Genomic DNA, 19356 nt, shown 5'->3' with positions numbered 1-19356 from the left:
TGTGCTGACAGCACAGAGCCTAGAGCCTGCTTCGGATTCTGTGTTTCCTTCTCTCTCTGCCCCTCCCCTGCTCACACCCTGTCTCTCATAAATGAATAAATGTTTAAAAAAATTTTTTTTAATTAGAAAACATAATGACCTTAACTCTTTCTTACACATGTTCTGTGCTCACGTAGTCCCAAGATGGAAGGCACGTGGGTACCATGACATTCTTCCTTGCCTAGATCTCTTTGCCTCGTCTCAGATTATTTTCTTAGGGAAACACTCTCTCGATCACGGTTTCCAAAACCTTAATTCTCCTTCCACAAGGATATTTTCCCTACGAGGGCAAGACTCTAAAGGTCACGGGGATCGTTATTTTATGAATTAAATCATAGATACAATGCATCCTACTCTGATTCCAGGAGACTTCAGTTCAAATATTTGCCTGACTTTTCCATCAGTTCCAAAAGCATGCACAAAAACGGGGCTGGGGGATAAAGATAATTAATAACCCGCCTCCATCAGCGATGCTCACGGTCGGTGGGGCAGGGGGTAGATGCGTAGACACGTAATCACAACGTAAGGTGACCAGTGCTCTCTCAGAGGTGGGCTCAGGGCCTGGAAGCAGAGAGAAGGGCCTGGTTTCTATTAGAAAAGTCAGAAAAGGTTGCTCAAAAGCAATGGCACATGAGCTATCCCCGAAGGGAGGGGGATGCCCCAGGCCACACTCTGAGGGGATAGTTCGGAGCCTGAGCGATGGCAGGAACAGAGAGGAGGCAGGAAGGCTCCCAGTGTGCTTGGGAAGCAGCAAGCGGCCCAGTGTGGCTGGCTCTGGGGTGAAGAATAGTAACAGAGAAGGTTGAAAAGAAGCATAGGACCATCTCATGAGGCGTCCCCCTCGTCCAGGCCACAGGGGGTGGACTTTATCACGGTGACAGTGACACCCTTCAGAAGTCTCCAGTGGGAGAAGTACCCGATCAGACCTGTCTGGCAGCCCTAGAGATGGTGGGGAGGGGAAGGTTCTGGAAGCAGGGAAAGGTTCAAAGCCATAGCAGGACTTCCGCTTCTGCCTGGGCAGCGGTACGGTGACGTCAGTAAGGGGTAAGGTTCTGCTGTCTTACTGCCTGAGATCGGTAACACTTGCACCACTGCAGCTGTGACCTTGGCCGTGTGCCTCACTTTTCCTCTCTAAAACAGGGGGATAACAGTAGTACCTACCCAACAGGGTTGTTGCGAGGCTTGCCTGAACCAGTATGTGGCACAGGGTGAGCTGTTAAAATGTCAACTGTTACCCTCTTTGTGTGCAGTAGTATGGTAACGGTAAAGGAAGGTTCCATTCGGGAGGCGGGGATGAGAGGCTTTATGTTTATGTGGTTTTAGTTCCCAGGCAGCTAACTGGGGAGAGGAACCGTGAACACAAACCACAGGCAATGAGATCCATCTGAATGCCAAACAAACTCAGTGCTCCATCCCAAGGAGTTTTGCCGTGAATGGTCTAGAAGGGATCTTATTACATGAGTCAGCTTTTTCCTCCAGGAGTTTGACCGGGTCCCCAGTTGGTCCCCAGGGACTTTTGGCAATGTCAGGTGATATTTTCGGTTGCCACACCTGGAGAAGGTGCCACTGGTATCTACTGGGTAGAGACCAGGGACGCTGCTAAGCCCCCTGCAGTGACCCTCACCACAAGGAGTTGTCTGTCTGGCCTGAATGGGAGTCGTGCCGATGCCGAGAAAATCTGGTCTAGGCCATTATTCAGCTAAAATGTGAGATATGCATTCCTGGTAGCACATCAGTTGAGTGTAGGACAACTTTTCTCTAAAAGTTTTTAACAGTCGCGTATTTAGTTTAACCTAAGTTACAAACACACATAATAATTAGCACATAAAACCCGTGGTTACAAAGCTGTTGCTTAAGATGAGGCTGAAATGGCGTTTGTGTTCTTTATTTATGTTTTAATTTGGGGGAGAGACAGAGGGGCACCTGGGTGGCTCAGTCGGATGAGCATCAGACTCTTGATTTCGGCTCAGGTCACGATCCAGGATCGTGGAATCAAACCCTGCATCGGACTCCACACTGAGCATGAAGCCTCCTTACGATTCTGCCTCTCTCTCTCTCTCTCTCTGCCCCTCTTCCGCTCACGTGCACTCTGTCTCTAAAATAAAAAAAATAAAATAGTATAAATGGACTTCAAATATGGCGGGCGCGCACACACACACACACACACACGAAGTGAGTGTAGGTGTGATCGAGGTTTGGAAACGTTGGTTTAAGCCAACGGTCAGAAAAGCTTGTTGTTTTTCCATTGACTGTATTCCTCATGCGGTCCTTTCATCCCTGTGACCTCTTCATTTCCATAACCGGAAGCCTGTACCTCCCACTCCCCTTCACCCATTTGCCCATCCCCCCCACCCATCTCCCCTCTGGCAGCCACCAGTGTGTCCTCTGTATTCATGGGTCTGTTTCTGCTTATTCGTTCTGGTTTTTAGATTCCACGTATAAGTGAAATCATATGGTATTTGTCTTTCCCTGACTTCTTTCACTTAGCATAATACCCTCTAGGTTTATCCGTGTTGTTGCAAACAGCAAAAATCTCACTCTTTTTTATGGCGGTGCATTATTCCATTGTGGAGATACAGATATATGTCTGTCTATATAGACATATATACCACATCCTTTTTATCCATTCATCTATTGAGGGACACCTAGGTTACTTTCATGTATTGTATTTTTTGCCACACCGTTCTGACATGTGTAAGGTGATACCTCATTGTGGTTCCGATTTACATTTCTCTGATGATAAATGATGTTGATCATCTTTTCAGGTTTCTGTTGGCCATCGGATGTCTTCTTTGGAAAACTGTTCAGACCCTTTGCCCATATTTTAATTGGTTTGTTTCTTTGATATCGAGTTGTAGAAGTTCTTTATATATTTTGGTTATTAACCCCTTGTTGGATATGTCATTTGCATATATCTTTTCCCATCCAGTAGGTCGCCTTGTTTTATTGATGGTTTCCTGTGCTGTGCAAACGCTTTTTCTTTTGGTGTATTCCCAATGGCTTAATTTGCTTTTGTTTCCTTTGCTTGAGGAGACAAATCCAGAAAGTTGTTGCTAAGGCCAAAGAGAGCTCTACCTATGCTCACTTCTAGGATTTTTATGGTTTCAGGTCTTACATTTAGGTCCTTAATCCATTTTCAGTTTATTTTTGTGTATATTGTAAGAAAGTGATTCAGTTTCATTCTTTTTCATTTGGCTCTCGAGTTTGCCCAGCAGCATTTATTGAAGAGATGGTCTTTTCTCCATTGTATAGTCTTGCCTCCTTTGTTGTAGACGAATGACCATCAAAGCGTGGGTTTATTTCTGGGTTCTCTGTTCTTTTCTGTTGACCTGCATGTCTCTTCTTTTCTGTTGACCATACAGCTTTGTAGTATATCTTGAAATCTGGGATTATGATCCCCCCACCCCCGCCCCAGCTTTGTTCTGCTTTCTCAAGATTGCTTTGGCTCTTTGGGGCCTTTTGTGGTTCCACACAAATTTCAGAAAACATTTTCTGATCGCTCAGATAGTAAATATTTGAGGCTCTGTTGCAACTACTCACCTCTGCCTTTTGGGGCAAAAGAGGCCAAGGCAGTCAGCGTGATGAGGTCCTCAGATGAGTCAACAGATGAGTCCCTTTCCCAACCTGACCCCTTACAATGCAGCGTCCAAGATGAAGCCTTTAAACTCCGTGCCCAAGGGTGGCCTGACTGTGGCAAGGTAGAACACTATTACTTACTCTGGTTAGTAAGATTGAAAATACTTCCAAAGAAGTAATGCTATCTTGTACACGTTTCCTCCACCTTGCACATGTACAGTTAGTGGGGTTTGTCTTTAATGTAAGTTCACAGTCTTCCCAGTATCCCAATGCAGTTTTTAGGTACGGCATTACTAAAACATGATGAGTTCAAATTCCCACCCCCTTCTGTACTACCTGGGTCCTCACGGGCCTATTAATTGCCCTCCCAGAGCCTCACTTTCCTGCCTACTAAAACAAGGATAATGACACTTCTCCTACCGAGTTTTATAAAGATGAAATGAGATGCCAGATGTGGAAGTTTCTAGAACAGTGGACAGCCCGACCAGTAAATGTTCACTTTTTCCACTCCCTCCTTTCCTTCTCTTCCTCACTTCTTCCACATATTTGATGAGGATGCCCCCTTTTTGTCGTTAAGCCATTGATGAAAGTGCCTGCCCTTCAAGGAGACTACAGCTTGGCTGGGGAGGGGAGGCAGCAAGCAAACAGATGATCACAGTTTTCGCAGTGGTGGAGTCCCTGGAGAACATAGGCATCACCTCAGGCATCGCCTGACACAGATATTAAAAGCTACGTAAAATTAACCCCGTGGAGGTGGGAGGGGAGCACATTCCAGGCCAAGAGCATGTAACACGTCGTTGCATGTGGCTGAGGGGTAAGTTACATGGAGACAGGGAACAGGGAACGAGGGTGGGTTTAATAATATGGGTCCAGGGGCGCCTGGGTGGCGCAGTCGGTTAAGCGTCCGACTTCAGCCAGGTCACGATCTCGCGGTCCGTGAGTTCGAGCCCCGCGTCAGGCTCTGGGCTGATGGCTCGGAGCCTGGAGCCTGTTTCCGATTCTGTGTCTCCCTCTCTCTCTGCCCCTCCCCCGTTCATGCTCTGTCTCTCTCTGTCCCAAAAATAAATAAAAAACGTTGAAAAAAAAAAATTAAAAAAAAAAAAAATAATATGGGTCCAGAGGATACAGGAGTGCTGATGCATAGGGGCACATGCACCCCAATGTTGATAGCAACGCTTTCAACAATAGCCAAACTATGGAAAGAGCCTAAATGTCCATCAGCTGATGAATGGATAAAGAAGATGTGGTTTATATATACAATGGACTACTACTCGGCAATGAGAAAGAATGAAATCGTGCCATGTGCCGCAACGTGGGTGGAACTGGAGGGTATTATCCTGAGTAAAATAAGTCAGAGAAAGACCGATATCGCATGTTTTCACTCATATGTGGAGCTTGAGAAACTTAACCGAAGACCATGGGGGAAGGGAAGGGGGAAAAAAATAGTTACAGAGAGGGAGAGAGGCAAACCATAAGAGACTCTTAAATACAGAGAACAAACTGAGGGTTGATGCGCGGGCAGTGGATGGAGGAAATTGGTGATGGGCATTGATGAGAGCACTTGTTGGGATGAGCACTGGGTGTTGTATGTAAGTGATGAATCACGGGAATCTACCCCCAAAACCAGGAGCACGCTTTACACACTGTATGTTAGCCAACTTAACAATACATTACATTTTAAAAAATAATAATAATATGGGTCAAGTTGTGCAGGGTCCTGCATGTCGTGCTGTGTTTAAACTATTGCTCCCAGGCTGATGGTTTTCACTTCCCTTTAACAGTGAGAACTTTTCCTGGGAGCAGATCTGCTAAGTGACAACTCTATTATAGAAAACCAGCCTTTACTAAGACTGATGTTCGGCTAGGTGTTCCCCTTCCTGCCCACAAACGCCAGGGGTGGAGGCCAGATGTAATCAGGTGGTCCGTTTACGTTGATTTAGTTCTTGGCCTTGACTAGTATAGCTCATAAGGTGTTAACTGGATTTTCCCTTTGTGTCACTCTTGGAGCATTGGTTTTGTGGACGGGGCAGGTATTCAGAGTCCTAATGGGCAAAGCAAGGCGATCTGGGGTTTTGGCAAGTTGCCCTGACAGCGGTGTGAACAGTCTGAAGCTGAGAGTACTTTGAATCCACTTGGAAGGCCATTTCTCTAAATACCAGGAGAGGGCCTCGTTTACAGGCACGTCACATGCACGAACCCTCCTCTTACGATAGGTTTACCTAATTTTGCCCAAGGAGACTGGGGCTCAGAGAGGTTAAATAATTAGCCCATCGTGAAGATTTGACAGTCATTGGCAAAACTTGAACTCGGATGTGTATATCTTGACTCCTCAGACTGAGGTCCCATAACAAACTTCCCAGCCTCCCCTCAGCTAACTCTCCTCTCCTTTGTTTTTTCTTGCTGCCCTTTGGCTCCCCAGTGACCCGCTGTGTGGGATTATCTGGGTATTTGTCTTCTACCCAGCACCTTTCCTCACATACCGCTGGCAGCCAGTGGATATTTATGAATCAGACCCTTCTGATGGATGCACCTCACTTCCCCGGGAGGCACCTTTTTTATCCTTTGTATATCCTTGTGGTAAATTAGACATTCTATCACCTGCTAGATGCATACTTCAGCAAGATGAAGTGATTGGCCAGGCGGGGTCTTCAGAAGTATCTCGAGGGCCCCCAACAGGTGCTCACCGATCACCATGACCAGTCCCTGTTTCACGAGGTGGGTGGCCTGATGCCTCGCACCTGCCACCGTGGCCGGCGGGCCCTCCTTACGGTCCTGTCCTCCTCGAGGCCTCAGTCTCCCCTGCACCTGTTGTGAAGGAGGAGAAACCACGGCCTCTTGTTTATCACAGCCTAGCCGTGAGGCTGAATCTCTTACCCAGCTTTGCATGATCTTTCTCCTTTCTTCATCCTCTTGAGACAATTTGGAGCCTTCTGTCTTTTAAATTTTTTTTAGCATTTATTTATTTTTAAAGGACAGAGAGAGAAAGAGTGTGAGTGGGTGGAGGGGCAGAGAGAGAGAGAGAGGGGGAGACACAGAATCGGAAGCAGGCTCCAGGCTCCGAGCCATCAGCACAGAGCCCGACGCGGGGCTCAAACTCACAAGCCGTGAGAGCATGATCTGAGCTGAAGTCGGAAGCTTAACCGACTGAGCTACCCAGGTGCCCCTATTTTTTTTTTTTTTTAATTTTTGCTATGCACTTCCTAATTTGCCTACAGTGAACTTAAATGGTTTTCATAATGAAGCAAACCATTTTTAATTAAAATATATATTTTATCTGAATGGGTTCAATTTAAGAGGTAAAGCCAAGAACGTCCTCATTGTCCCCTGGACAACTGATCTACGAAATAACCAGACTGACATGACCCGTGGCTGCTGAGAGTCTGACACTGTCCTTGGGAGAGAAATCCCTCTAAGGCATCCAGGGACCTGTTGACCCTGATGGTCACACATGCATCTCCAGCCTCGTGGTCCCGCCTCTACTCTTCCTCTACGTCTCCATCCATGACATTCAAAATTATTTCAATCTCCTGGGACACCTGGGTGGCTCAGTTGGTTGAGTGTCTGACTTTAGCTCAGGTCATGATCTCATGGTTCATGGGTTTGAGCCCCGCATCGGGCTCTGTGCTGACAGCCCCTTCGTCCCTGAGGACGGGGACATCGGAGTTTTAGAAAGGTTCTGATGCATTTATGCGACATGTTCGCCAGAAGTAATGGTCTCTCTGCTTCTTGCCTTCGAACAGCTCTGAGCAGCGGGTCCCCTGCTCCACTTCTTACCACAGCTCTGCTTTGCACTCCGCTGATGGCGTCACAAAAGCAGGACCTCTGGGCCTTCCGGAAATAAGACAAGTGCCAACCGTCGTGATTGAATGTGATGACAATAAAGAAAACGTGCCTCATGAATCCGACTACGAAGACTCTTCCTGCCTCTACACAAGAGAAGAGGAAGAGGAGGAGGAGGAGGAGGAGGGTGACAGCTCTCTGTATACCAGTGGGTACCTGCCCCCCCCCCCAGCTCTTCCCCGGGGCGGGGAGGGGGGAGGAGGGAGGGCGGGGCTTATGGGGGGAGCTGCCCGCCGCTCCGGGTTCCAATCCGGGCGTCCACTGGCCCAGGGTCTTAGGGCAGCTCAGTGAGGAAGATGAAAGGGTAAATGTCCCCCAGGGACCCTCATAGCTGCAAAACTTGCACCATCACACTGCCCCTTTCTTATCTCCTAGGTGGCTTTTTCTTCTTCCGATTGCTTCCCTTGGGATCCGACCCCCTTTCTGGAAAAAAAAAAAATGAGGGAGGGACCCTGAAACTCAGTTCCAGTCCACAAAGTACTCAGAAATACTAGCCACTGTGTATGCAACAAATTCATTTGTAAACGTACCTCAGTGTTCCAGAAGGCCTGAATTTAAATTTCTCATTTAAGGCCTTCACCTGTGCCAAGACCCAAGCGAAGCAAGGGAAAAAAAAAGCAAAGCCCCAAAGCTGTCCTTCTGGCCGTGAATAGTAAATTGTAGTTAAGTGAGTACACACTGATTATTTGGTCAGCTTTTTTTTTTTTGTAAGTTTTTCATGTTTGTTTATTTTGAGACAGAAAGCAAGCAGGGGAGGGGAAGAGAGAGAGGGGGAGAGAGAGAGAATCCCGAGCAGGCTCTGTGCTGTGAGCTCAGAGCCCGATGTGGGGCTGGATCTCACAAACCGTGAGACCATGACCTGAGCTGATATCAAGAGTCAGGTGTTTGGGGTGCCCGGGTAGCTCAGTCGGTTAAGCGTCTGACTTCAGCTCAGGTCATGATCTCACGGTCCATGAGTTCGAGCCCCACGTCGGGCTCTTTGCTGACAGCTCGGAGCCTGGAGCCTGCTTTGGATTCTTTGTGTCCTTTTCTCTCAGCCCCTCCCCTGCTCATGCTCTGTCTCTCTCTGTCTCAAAGTTAAATAAACATTAAAAAAATTTTAAAAAGAGAGAGTCAGGTGCTTAGCCAACTCAGCCACCCAGGCACCCCTATTTGGTCAACTTTTTAATGAAGTTCCATAATAGCAACCTTTTACTGAATATATACCGTGTGCCTGCCAGTATGCTAAAATCTTATTCTCTTATGTGCATCTTACAACACCCGGTGGCATGGGTACTGTTGTCCCATTTCACAGATAAGGAAGAATAAAGAGAGGAAAGGAACTGGCCCAGAGCCTCACATCTGTCTAAGAGGCAGTGCTAGGATTTGATGCCCGCTAGGTCTCATTCCCAGGCCCTTATTCTAAGTCCAGTGGGGGCTCAGTCGCCTGAGCAGTTGACTTTGGCTCAGGTCATGATCTCACTGTTTTGAGTTCGAGCCTCACCAAGGGCTCCGTGCTGATCGTGCACAACCCCCTTCGGTTCCTCTGTCCCCCTCTCTCTCTGCCCCTTCCCCGCTCATGCTCTCTCTCTCAAAAATAAACAAACATAAAATAAAATAAATAGAATAGAATAGAATAAAATAATAAAATAAATAAAATAAAATAATAAAATAAAATAAAATAAAATAAAATAAAATAAAATAAGACCAGGGCACCTAGGTGGCTCAGTTATTTGAGCATCTGACTCCAGCTCAGGTCATGATCTCGCCGTTGGTGGGTTCGAGCCCCGTGTCGGGCTCGGTGCTGGCAGCTCGGAGCCTGGAGCCTGTTTGAGATTCTGTGTCTCCCTCTCTCTTTCTGCCCCTCCCCTACTCATGCTCTGTCTCTCTCTGTCTCTCAAAAATGAAGAAATGGTAAAATTCTTTTTTTTGAATGGTTATTTTGAGGGAGAGAGAGAGACAGAGTGTGACCAGGGGAGGGTCAGAGAGAGAGAGAGACAGAGAAACTGAAGTGGGCTCCGGGCTCTGAGCTGTCAGTACTGAGCCCAACGTGGGGCTCAAACTCACAAACATGAGATCATGAGCCAAAGTCAGATGCTCAACCGACTGAGCTACCCAGATGCCCCTAAAAATGAATAAATGTTAAAAAAAAAAAAAAAAAAAGACCAGTGGAGGAAGAAAGACCAGCACTATTAAATAAAATCTAAAGGAACCCCCCCCCCAAACATGGAACTTCCCAGCCTCTCGCTGTTGGCTTTACGCACACCAGGCTTCAGACAGCTAGCTGAACTGGAGAGCTGAGAAGAGGCCTGATGAGCAAGCAATGAGGTGGTGGAAATAACATCGAAGAGAGAGAACCACAGACGGGCCACCAAAGCCCAGGGGACCCCTGAGTGGGAGTGGCTCCCAGCCTCTGCTCACCGTTTCCTGCCTGGAGAATTGAACGATTTATACCACGGGTTCTCAGCCTCGGCACCGCTGACATTGGACCAGATCATTCTTCACTGGGGGGGGTTACCCTGTGCATCGTAGCATGTTCAGCAGCACCCCTGGCCTCTGTCCGCTAGATGCCAGGAGCACCCTCCCGCCCCCCCACCCCCCCACCAAGACCCCGGTTTTGACAACTGGAAAATATCTCTAGACTTTGCCAAGTCTGTCCCTGGCGGGGGTAGGGAGATGCAAAATCGCCCTTGGTTGAGAACCATAGATGCATTCCAGGCATAAGGAAGCCCCCTCCTCGACTCAATCCCAGAATGTTCCCTGTTGGAATGATCTTGCCTCCACTCTCGCCCCAAACTCCGCCAACTTTGCCCAACTATACTTTCCTTCACACACCCCGGGGTCCCCTCCAGCTGTCTCCTGCGATTACCTGACTTCTCTGTCATCTCGGAGGCTTCCCCCCCTGCAAAGGGCCGCCAGCCACTGCTGGCCCCAAGTGGCCTCTGTCCCCTCTTCTCCTCTGCTGTCAGCCCCTTCTCCTCTTCGAAGCTCCCACAGCTCCTCAGGGCCTCTGACCACTCTGTCTTGCATTCTCTTGCACTTCCCAGGCCCCGCCAGCCCTCCTTTGTGATGCTGCCTGCCCGCTGGGGGTTCCTGGGGGAGCTGGGACCCAATCACAGGCTCCCCCTGTGCTGCTCACCTGCAAGGCACCTGGAACCTGCTGCTTTGGGGAACTCTATCAATGAGCGCTTTGAATGAGGCCTTAGCCACGCCCCGGGTGTTAAACCCATTATGGCGGCCTTCCTGCCTTTAACCTTGAGGCCCAGCCTCGCAGAGGAGGACAGGCAGGTTTGCATCAGCATTAATGACTCGCTTCTCCCTCCTGCAGCCTCCCTGGCCATGAAGGTGTGCAGGAAGGACTCCTTAGCCATCAAACTCAGCAACAGGCCCTCCAAGCGGGAGCTGGAAGAGAAGAACATCCTCCCCAGGCAGACGGATGAAGAGAGACTGGAGTTGAGGCAGCAGATCGGCAGCAAGCTCACGAGGTAGGTCAGCCCGCCGGCCGTCAGCTCCGCGGCCTTGAGTAGAATCCAGTTTCCATCCCCAGGTCAGGCCCGGGTGCCCCTTGAACAGCTGCCGGCCGGAAAGGTCCGCGGAAAGCTTTCCACTTTTCCAGGGTTGCTTTTATAGTCCCTTCCCCTTCAAGACTCAACCAGATCTTGTGAATTTGACTTGAATAAAGGTTCAGGGAGAAGCCGAAACGGCAGCTTTTCGGGGCGAATAACTGCCCGTGAAGAATCACCACCATCCAATAAGACGGGACCGCCTGCATCCGTAGGGGGTGTGGCTTGGCGAGGCCCAAAGCAGTCAGATAAATACATTTTCTGCTACGCTGTGCAACTAAAGGGGACCACAGGTTAATCGGGCCTCGTTGCGTGGCTCGTATTTGCAGCTATTACAGACATAGGTGTAGCAAGCATGTTACAATTGTGTGTTAAACACCCGTGCGTGTGTTTATAACCTAGGGCATGTTGATGTATCAGCTAACGCTAGCAGAGCGTGTATTATGGGCCTGGCTTTTCTCCTACACATTTTGCGCGTATTGAGTCACTTAGTCCTTGAGCCTCGCTACGAAATGGGCATCTGTGTGCCCATTTTACAGAGGAGCACACCAGGGGTGGAGACCTGTAGTTACCCTGTGTGCGGTGCTGCACAGAATAGCTCCAGAGCGCCCCCTCTTGGCCACGTGCGTGACACCGCCTCTCTGTTCTAGGAGCTGGGACACGGAGCCCCTTCCCTTGTAGGAGGCGCTGTGCCCAGGGTTTGGGCTGTGCTCTGCCTCTTGGCACAGTCGCCTTGAGTGAGTCACTTTTCCTCTCCGCCTGTGTTTCTGCATTGGTAAAATGGGAGTTGCAAGAATTCAGGAGCATAAGGAAAGCCTTCAGGCCCATCCCTGGCCCACAGTACACACTCAGTTATCTGTTATTATTTCGTTTTCTCCTCCCATCAAGTCCGGCAGGTAGCTTTCGTGGTCTCCTCAAGGACAAGTGAGGAAAGTGGTGTATAAAGAGCTAACAGAGGCGTAGCCGTCACCCAGCGGCGTGCTCTGGTATTCTCCCCTCCCAGCGGATTTAGTTCTTTACTTCTGGGGCAGCTCCTGTCTCGTGGTCAACTTGGTTTCGGTCTGGAGGATGCTGTTTCACTGGTGCAGGGCTGTGTAACTCGTCGGACGCTGATGGACGATATGGTCTCCCTTCTGCCGCCTTTAGAGTCCTAGGATGCAAATCGGTCACCACCTGCCTCTCGCACACGCTCATCGAATGCGGTAACCCGTTCGGAGTTTAGTGATCCGCATCTCTCTGAAAACTGTGGTGACGGCTCCTTCCAGCGCCCCGGAGAGCATGTCCCATCGTTGGCTCGTTAAACGTTATTCCTTTCATGGAACAGACATTTCTGTCCACGCAGCTCTCACCCCTTGTCCTCATTCTCCTCCTTCAGCGACTGCTCAGAGCCTCCTCCCTATTATCGTCCCTCCTGGAGACCGCGCCACTCCCAGGATATAACCAGCTTCTCTTTCTGGGGGTGGGATGGGTGGCTATAGGTGTGGGCTGCTTCCTGAGCCAGCTTGTTCGTTTTACACCTAATACAGACAGGGCCGGCCCTTGGTGGGACTTGGGGAAGAAAGAAAGAGCCATTTCTTGAGCCTAGCCCATCTTCTCGAAGGGCAGCTCCCTCATGCCAAGGGTCAGCGCCCTTTATTGTATTTGTTCTCCTCACTTCCCACTTCCCCGGCTTTGCTGCCGAACAAGCAGAGCCCAGGCATGTGAGGGGGGAAATGAGGGAGTTCTCTGGGGGACATGATGTCAGGAAGAAGCCAGGACATCTGGCCGCCCAGGGTGGCATCTTCACTGGGGAAAGAGAGACAGGTGGGGTGGGGGGGGGGGGGGGCGTGGTGTAGAAAGCAGTTGTACGGCTGGCTTCTCTGCTTACCCATTGTAGAGGTGTTCCACCTGGAGGTAAGCGACGAAGTGAAACAGGAAATTGCTGTCCCAGAACATACTCCCCAAAAGGGAGACAGCCCCCAGCTTCTCCTGCCTGAACCCAAGTTCCCATCTGGCCGCCATGACTGGCCGGCAGATGGGAAGAGACCCAGACCATGCACGTGCCGGAAAAAGTCCTCCTTGAACATCAACCCTTGAACATCAAGTTCAAGTTATCCTTGAACATCAACCCTTCCCATCCCTTCCTCTTCTAACAACACTTAGCTACTGCCTGGAATTCCTAAAATCCACTGAAGGTTACCATTCACCAGCCTCTTTCACCCTGATGGTGGCCCGGGGGAGAAAGAGGGGGGCAGGGAGGGCAGCATTGGGCACATTTGAGGTGTTGAGCTGGCCGGCATCCTTGCTCCCAAGTTCACCCCGTCTTGGCTCCCTCTTCCAGCTAGGGAGTTGATTTCCTTGCGGTAAGACCCCGGGCATCTCTAGCCAGACTGTAGAAAGTGGATCTTAAAGAGAGAGGATTGTCAGAAGTGTTTAGCGGGCTGAGTACTGCGGTCTCCAGCGGCCAGGCCAGTCTGCATCTCAAGCCCACCTTCAGCATAGTGCAGCCACTGATTCACACCCAAGGAGTTTTCGAGACCGTTCCCTTTAGCATGAGAACCCAGCTCTGTGCTCACAGCCACTCCTTTATCCCGGAGCCAGGGCCGAATGGAAGGGACTTTCTGAGAACCAGAAGGTGACAGTGGTGGAGAGAAGTAGTTGTAGGACAGGAACCTTGGGTTCTAGCTCTGGTTTCTGCAGTTTCCTGAGCAGGCACCTGCCTTCCCTGGGCCCTCACTCCCTAACCCGAGGGGATCAGATTAGGTCATCTGATCACCTTCCGCCATTTGTGAGCTTAATTATCGAAAAAGTCACTAAAAGAATGTTAGGAATCTGCATTGAGTTTGCTGCGGGGCTGTGGCATTCTTTGGCTGCTGGAGGTGGCACAGAAGGGCTAGAAATCTTACCTGCTTTGAAAAACACGAGGCCAAGTCTGCTGTACTCACGGAGTGACAAGCAAGATACAAAACCTAATGTTAGCCTGCCAGTGTTAATAGCATAAAACAAACAAACAAAGCAGCATTCCAAGAATGCTCCCAGCTTGGGGGTGGGAAGCAGAAACGCCACGTAAAACGATGTCAAGCATAAGGCAGAGGATGCAAAAACATTGTCCTTTCAAAAATATGTTCTCGTGGATGCCATTGGGCACACTCTCCAGAACCCCAATCAGGGAGCCATCCGGGTGTCTTGACAGTCGGTTGCCATTTGAGAAATGTGGGCTGCCCTTGAGACATGAACATGGTCTGCTGGGTGCACATTGGCTCTGCGCCTTCTGTATACAGACTCAGGATGGGTGCAGAGAACCAAGGGGTGAGCAAGCCCATCTACTTGGGTGTCGGGGGGACACAAGTAGCAAGACTTCTATTTAAATGTATTGTGTATCATTCTTTTTAATTTGATTGTGTGCGTGTGTGTGTGTGTGTGTGTGTGTAGTATATGAGTGTACTTGTGTGTGGCTAAAAGAAATGGCATATATGGGGGTGCATGCCTAGATTTTATTGATGGAGGTTTTTTTTTTATAGTTTTTTATGTTTATTTATTTATTTATTTTGAGAGAGATGGAAAACATGAGCAGGAAAGGGGCAGAGAGAGAGAGAGAGAGAGAAAGAGACAGACAGACAGAGAGGGAATCCCAAGCAGGCTCTGTGCAGAGCCAGACGTGGAGCTCGAACTCCTAAAACTGTGAGATCATGACATGAGTTGAAATCAAGAGTTAGATGCTTAACCAACTGATAGAGCCACCCACGTGCCCCTATTGATGGAGTTTTCAAAAAGTATAGAGTCCCCAGGTCAAAGGGCCCTTCTCAGGGCTACGTGAGGAAGACTTTTCATCTCCCGTGACCTCTGGTCCATGGAAACGTAGAACCTCAGGGTAGTCCCTCAGCCCACCGGAGCCCCGCCCAAATGCAAGACCGCGCTGCTCTCCATCTGGGCCTCTTCTTGGGAGCCCTCCGGGCTGGACCGTAGGAGGTGCTCAGCCCAAGTGTGTGCTGTTAGCTGTCGGATCCACTCCTAGTTCTTTTCCTATACCAAGCTGGTTATTCTCCCGAGAGAAATATTCAGTCCACAGGATTCCATTTTATGTGCCACCAATTTACCCCCCCCCCCCCCCCCCCCACAAAATCACAGAAGAAATGAGGGAGCCATGGCTCTCAGTGTCCGTAGCTCAAGTGGCCTCCTGATCAGCCAGGGATATGACTTCTGTTCCTTCTCCGCTCTCCAGCCAGGGGTGGCGACAGGGCCAGGGAGTGAGACTCCCTGGGAAGGGGGCTTTCAGAGACTGCACAGAAGCCTGACGCCTAAAAACATCATGCTGTTGTCTCTGAACTATCCTTTAGAAAGCAAATTGTTCTGTAAGTCACCAGGACTGCTTGTTTTAAAAGGAAGGAACTAAGACTCTGGAACATGGCTCATTCATGATCACTCAGCAGCCAGTGGACTTAGACCTTCTCTCAGGGAGCTGCCAGCTCTCCAGACCTAGCCGGCTCGGTCCTCTCCCACCGAGACCCTCTCCGCCGTCCGCTCGAGTCCCCTCTGGAACGTTTAGATGAGACAGAGGGAGGAAAGAAGCCTAGGAAGAAAAATCAAACAGAAGGCGCCTGGGCAGTGGATGTAGGAGCGCGTAATCTAATTCACGCTCGGGAGTGAGTGGGGATTGAGGCGGTCTGCTTCCCTCACACACTTGCCCCCCGAAAATACCTCTCCTTCCTTGAAATATCAGCCTCCCGCTCGGGTGAAGTGCCTTCACCTTTTTTGCAGCCACCGTTGACCAGAATCTCTCAGCACCGGCCTGAGCGGGTGCGCGCCCAGCCCCCACTTGTCTTTGGAAACATCTCCGTGGGGAAGCTCTTGAAAGCCACGCTTGGTTTGGGGAAGGATGTTTCTCTTCGGGATGTCCTTTTTCTGGACCAGACGTGTCCAGAGATTCAGGCCGTTCCCCTATGATTCCACCTGAGGATCAAAGGAAGAGACTTAAGCTTCTCAAAGTATTCTTTGCTGTAGATGCATCACCCTGATTGACCTGTGTGTTTATCTCATCTCCCTGGGAGTACAGCTCTGTATCAAAATTTCCCCTTTTTATGAGACCAGTCATATTGGTTGGGGCCCAACCGTAATGGCCTTGTTTTAACTTGGTTATCCCGGTGAAGAGCCTGTCCCTAAATAAGGTCTTATTCTGTGGTACTGGGTTACGACTTCAACCTACAGATTTGGGGGAGATAGGATTCAACCCATAACATTTGGGGAGGTATAAAGTGGGTCTAGCTAGGAAAGGGGCCCCAACCGCAAATGCACGTGGGGGCAGCCAGAGAGTGAACATAAGTGAAGCAGGCAGCTCTGAGATTGTTAACAGAGAGTGTTGGGCACAGAGGCACTGGCACGGGACACCTGGGTGGCTCGGTCAGTTACACACCTGACTTTGGCTCAGGTCACGATCTCGCGGTTCGTGAGTTCAAGCCCCACGTCAGGCTCTGCGCTGACAGCTCAGAGCCTGGAACCTGCTTCGGATTCTGCGTCTCCTTCTTTCTCTGCCCCTCCCCTACTTGCTTGCGCTCGCTCACTCGCTGTCTTTCAAACATAAATAAACATTAAAAAAATTTTTTTAAAGGCACTGGCACCATTCACCTTTAGCCCCTGTTGTTTTGCAGAAATGAAGGACTAGTTTGTCATATCCTCTGAAAACAAAATCCGGATTTGTTTAAATGACAGTTCCAAATTTTTAAAACTTGGCACAGAGCAAGGAGAATACATTTATGGACCAAATCCAACCCTGGGGAGCGCATCTCTGCCTGGGTCCCTGGTGTTGACCTCTGACCTGGAAGACGTACTGTTTCGTCCGTGTGACACAACCCTACCTTCTGTGGGGAAGTGCGCTACGCATTTTGCTGAGATTTTGACATGGGAATATTCTGTGCGTCACGTGCGTAAATGTGAGAGCGTTGTATGTGTGTATCTGCAGCAATTGGGAATTAACATCTTGTAGGTATCATTCAAGATACACCTTGAATGTAGGTATTTTGGTGGATGGATCCTTAAAGCAGTCCACCACGTCCCTAGAGAGAGCTTGTGATCCAGCGTTCTCTGTCTCGGGAGTTTAGTCAGATGACTCCTGAAGAATACGTTAATTTGGATTTTTTTCCTCAATGCCCATGAGTCTGGGAATCAGAAGGATTTCAGAAGCACCTGCTGCTCGTTGATCGTTCGAACGTACCCCTAAGGTATGAAAACCAGCACTAAGCTCCAGGTCCGGATCAGAGGTAGAACCCTCCTTTGAGAAGTACGAAAATTCTCCTCTCCTCCTCGCTGGGTACGGACCCCGTCACTTAGCGAGTCGCTATCATTATTCTGGCGGAGGGTGGTGAACGAGATGGGGCCGGTGGGAAAATCCCCCTGGAACTTACTATGTTCTTGCCTCGTATTTAGAATGTAATAACGTGGTAGAGAGAAAGAGTGTGCTAAATCTGTGTGTTCCGCTGCCAGGTGGCTCACAACCAGAGTCACCACGAGCCGAACACAAAGTGATACGTGCAGAGGATTAGGTCCTGCGTTAAATCAGAGTGCAGCGTTCAAGGGAGAAAATTGAAATCCATTTCTTACGCTCGTGGCACAGGCAATAAAAGACAGTCCTTCTGACTTGTAACTGTGGCTTGCTCACCCGCCGCTTGTGGTTTGGGAAAATGCTGCCATCAGTCAGCCACACCAGACTCTCATTCTGAGGTGCCAAACAGCATTCCCCACACCCCCGAAATCTAAGGACCGATGCAAAGCGTGAGCTGGCATCTCCCCAGGCTAGGTAATTTCTTTGTTTAATTTTTTTTACTGTTTATTTTATTTTTGAGACAGAGAGAGACAGAGCATGAGCAGGGGAGGGGCAGAGAGAGAGAGAGGGAGACACAGAGTCTGAAGCAGGCTCCAGGCTCCAAGCTGTCGGCACAGAGCCCGACGCGGGGCTCGAACTCACAAACCGCGAGATCGTGACCTGAGCCCAAGTCGGACGCTCAACCGACTGAGCCACCCAGGCGCCCCTCCCCAGGCTAACGTAATTTCTGCTGCTGCATAAGCACGTCCTAAAACTAGGGATAAGACTCGAAGGCTCTATGAGTTCAGTTCAACTTTGGCTGAGTGCGCCTAGACACGAATCACCGCGAGCCCCCACTCCAGTGAGGAAGGAGGAAAGTAGACCGGGTGCACTTTGGGAGGGGTGCCTTGTAGACCCCGCCTTGCAGGCCAGGCGGCTCCATCATGGTCATCCCCGGCATCTTGACCGTGGTGGTGGTGGCCGTGGCACGGAGCCCAGCCCGGGGGGGGGGGGGGGGGGCCCGGGGAGGAAGGGAAAGCGGGTCATGGCATCCGCTCTGCGTCCCGTCCACAAAGCCCGGCTGGCTATGGCTCCGACCGGTGGGCTTTCTCTGCGGATTCCGAGACCACCCCCTGAACCAAAGTGCAACGAGGTCCGAGTCACCTCGCTGACGCTGCGCGAGTGCACGTGGTTCTTCGGCATCTGCGTGGCACACGCGTGGACCCGTCCAGTGGCTCCCACGCTTGATGCCTCTCCCGTCACCTGGCCGCACAAAGCAGGAAATCCTCTTTAAAAAGCCCTTCGGAAGCGCTGGCATCTCGTGAAAGGCGCTGAGCTGAGATCTGCATGAGGCACCTTGGGAAGAGGTGGAAGAAAACTTGCAGAGCACAGGTGTGGAGGCTGTGGCCTTGAGGCATGAGCCACGCCCATCACAGGACCCACGGCCGTGGCCAACAGAGCCTCGTGAAGACCCAAGAGCCTCTTGCCGCCCCCCTCCTCCCCCCGCCAGCTGTTAAGAAATGCAGTGAAGACAGAGTTCTTGACGTCTTGTTACCAAGACGGGCTTTCTGAGCCCTGACAGCATGCGTGTGTGTGTGTGTCCAGGGTGGGGGGGAAGGGCGGGATTGCACTTTGCAAGCCTTATGGGGGATGTCAAGGAACAAAGCCACATCTTGTCAGGCACTTCCAGGGCTCTGTGCTTGTGACTCGCAGCTGCCCTGGCTGTCTGTTTTTCCATCGTCCAGGAAGGGGTGGCGGGCAAAAGGGCTGCTTTCTACTCAGCGAAAACAGAATCCATCTATGTTTAAAACTTGCCAAGGTTAAAAAAAAAAAAAAAAAGTGGCCATCACTGGGGGGGGGACAGGGAGTCTCATTTTGTTTTCTGCTTCATAGCTTTTCTGAACAGCTGATTCTTCATGCCAGCAGCATGTCAAATCTGGAGCGCTGCGTCGGGGAGGGTGCAACTCTGTGTCACGCTACAGACGAAGCAGAGAATGGGGGAATCTTCCAGGCTGCCGTATGGCCACATTTTAAGTTGTTAACGGCCCTTTTAGTTCTCCGGTGATTTGTGTCCGGGTCGTTATT

At 50.1% G+C, this 19356-nt stretch overlaps 1 protein-coding gene across 1 annotated transcript in view; it reads left to right on the top strand.

The window, feature by feature from the left end:
- The window catches only part of PHACTR1 (phosphatase and actin regulator 1), a 272533-nt gene that overhangs the window by 214251 nt on the left and 38926 nt on the right, over positions 1 to 19356 (top strand). Inside the window, exons 7-8 of the mRNA XM_049655030.1 lie at positions 7356 to 7603; positions 10763 to 10919. Of these exons, the coding sequence (XP_049510987.1) occupies positions 7356 to 7603; positions 10763 to 10919 (405 nt within the window). The remainder of the gene's footprint in view (positions 1 to 7355; positions 7604 to 10762; positions 10920 to 19356) is intronic.

The sequence above is a fragment of the Panthera uncia genome (genome assembly GCF_023721935.1).
Source record: "Panthera uncia isolate 11264 chromosome B2 unlocalized genomic scaffold, Puncia_PCG_1.0 HiC_scaffold_25, whole genome shotgun sequence".
Taxonomy (NCBI): Eukaryota; Metazoa; Chordata; class Mammalia; order Carnivora; family Felidae; genus Panthera; species Panthera uncia.
The sequence above is the reverse complement of the archived record's forward strand: the minus strand, read 5'-3'. Positions and strand labels throughout refer to the sequence as shown.